This window comes from Oncorhynchus gorbuscha, linkage group LG23 (assembly GCF_021184085.1).
Source record: "Oncorhynchus gorbuscha isolate QuinsamMale2020 ecotype Even-year linkage group LG23, OgorEven_v1.0, whole genome shotgun sequence".
NCBI classification, from domain to species: domain Eukaryota; kingdom Metazoa; phylum Chordata; class Actinopteri; order Salmoniformes; family Salmonidae; genus Oncorhynchus; species Oncorhynchus gorbuscha.
In genome coordinates, this window is record NC_060195.1 from 48,687,905 (window position 1) to 48,689,535 (window position 1,631).

Sequence of the window (1,631 nt, forward strand, 5' to 3'; positions counted from 1 at the left end):
TTTTCATTATTTAAGGATTTGCATTGGAAATATTATTAAAATGAGATTATGGAGGCTATTATTATTAATGTACTGTATGTTTTACCGAACAAGCCTTTTAATTAGATCACGTATATCTCCCAACCTGCAGTCAACACAGAATATTAGAAAAAAATATTTCAATTCATAATGGTTCCATAATAATAAAGTTTAGGAAATGCATCGCGACAACATCAGCTAGACCAGCACGACAAAATTGAATAAGATATAGCCATGTTTGAACTAGCAACAAATCCGAAATGTATTGACTAGCTTGACAGCCAGCTAAAGTTAGCTAAAAGCTCTAACTATATTGAGTAAATTCAATTTGACGAAGCATTACTAAAATGTCAGAGAAGAAAAAAGGAAAGGTCACAGAAAGCGAAGAGGAAGGGAATTTGCAAGTATCCTACATTTTCCCAAATGGTGACAGATATGAAGGAGAGTGCTGCGGGTCCACAGAGGGAGTCGTGGTGAGGCGTGGTATGGGCAAACACACCTCAGCCAGTGGTGTCACCTACACTGGAGAGTGGCATGATGACAAGATGAATGGCAGAGGGACTCTGGAGCATCCCTCTGGGGCCCTGTATGAAGGGGACTTCAAAGACAACATGTATCATGGCACAGGGACATACAGCTTCTCTGACGTGACCAAATACTGCGGCAGCTTCAGCAAGAACAGGTTGGAGGGTGACAGGGAGTTCATCGACTCTCAGGGACTTGTTTGGATTGGAGGTTTCCACAACAAGGCAGCTCCTGGATTAAAACTTAAACTCAGCATGTAACCCATGACATAATGTGAGATAACATAACTTTAATTCCTCTTACATTTATGAACATTTATTGAATATAGATTTAAAAAGGAAAAATATATATATATATATATATATTCAAAAGAACAAAATTAGACTCCAGTAAGTAATTTTAAAGGCACCAAATGAAATGAAACACACAATGTCCATGTTCTTCCCATAACACTCCTGCAGTGACACCTGGTCTCTTTTACTTGTAGGAAAGACTTTAGTAGTCAGCGTATGACAGTGTGGTGCACACACCTCATGGCACCGTGCAATGAATGAGTCATTGCTTTGAGTCACACAGCCAAGAGTCCTCTTTGGAGGTGCTGAAACACAGTCTGTCTGTGTGTGTGTGGCTGTGTAAGCATCAGTTAACCAACAGTGTTAAGCTAAAACTGTTTCTACTACAGTTTATTTGGAATCTTTTAACTCTTCATAAACAGCGTACAAATCTAGATCGGTGGAGGAATCCATCAATGTTCTGTTTCTTGAACGCCAACAAGAATGTACGTAGAATGTATGCACACATGACTCTAAGTCGCTTTGGATAAAAGCGTCTGCTAAATGGCATATATTATTATTATTATTATTATGATACTGTATCTTCAAGCAAAAGGGGCAAATGTAGTGGTCTGGTAAATTGCTTGCTACTTTGTACTTTCAGTGGATAATTAGAATTTATCTTCTTTTTAAATGACCTCTGGTCTGGGCTGTAGAAAAATAAATGGGAAGCCAAGTTGTGACAGCGGCGAAATTATGCAAGTCACAGTGATGGAAAATGTGATTAAGAAAACACAACCCTCTGTTACTAATCAG

At 38.6% G+C, this 1,631-nt stretch overlaps 1 protein-coding gene across 1 annotated transcript; it reads left to right on the forward strand.

Moving 5' to 3' along the window:
• The first annotated feature begins 230 nt into the window (after window positions 1–230).
• On the forward strand, window positions 231–882 carry LOC124010394 (MORN repeat-containing protein 2-like). Its single transcript, XM_046322792.1, has one exon. The coding sequence runs from the start codon at window positions 366–368 to the stop codon at window positions 801–803; it is 438 nt and encodes a 145-aa protein (XP_046178748.1). The 5' UTR covers window positions 231–365; the 3' UTR covers window positions 804–882.
• The last annotated feature ends 749 nt before the right edge of the window (window positions 883–1,631 follow it).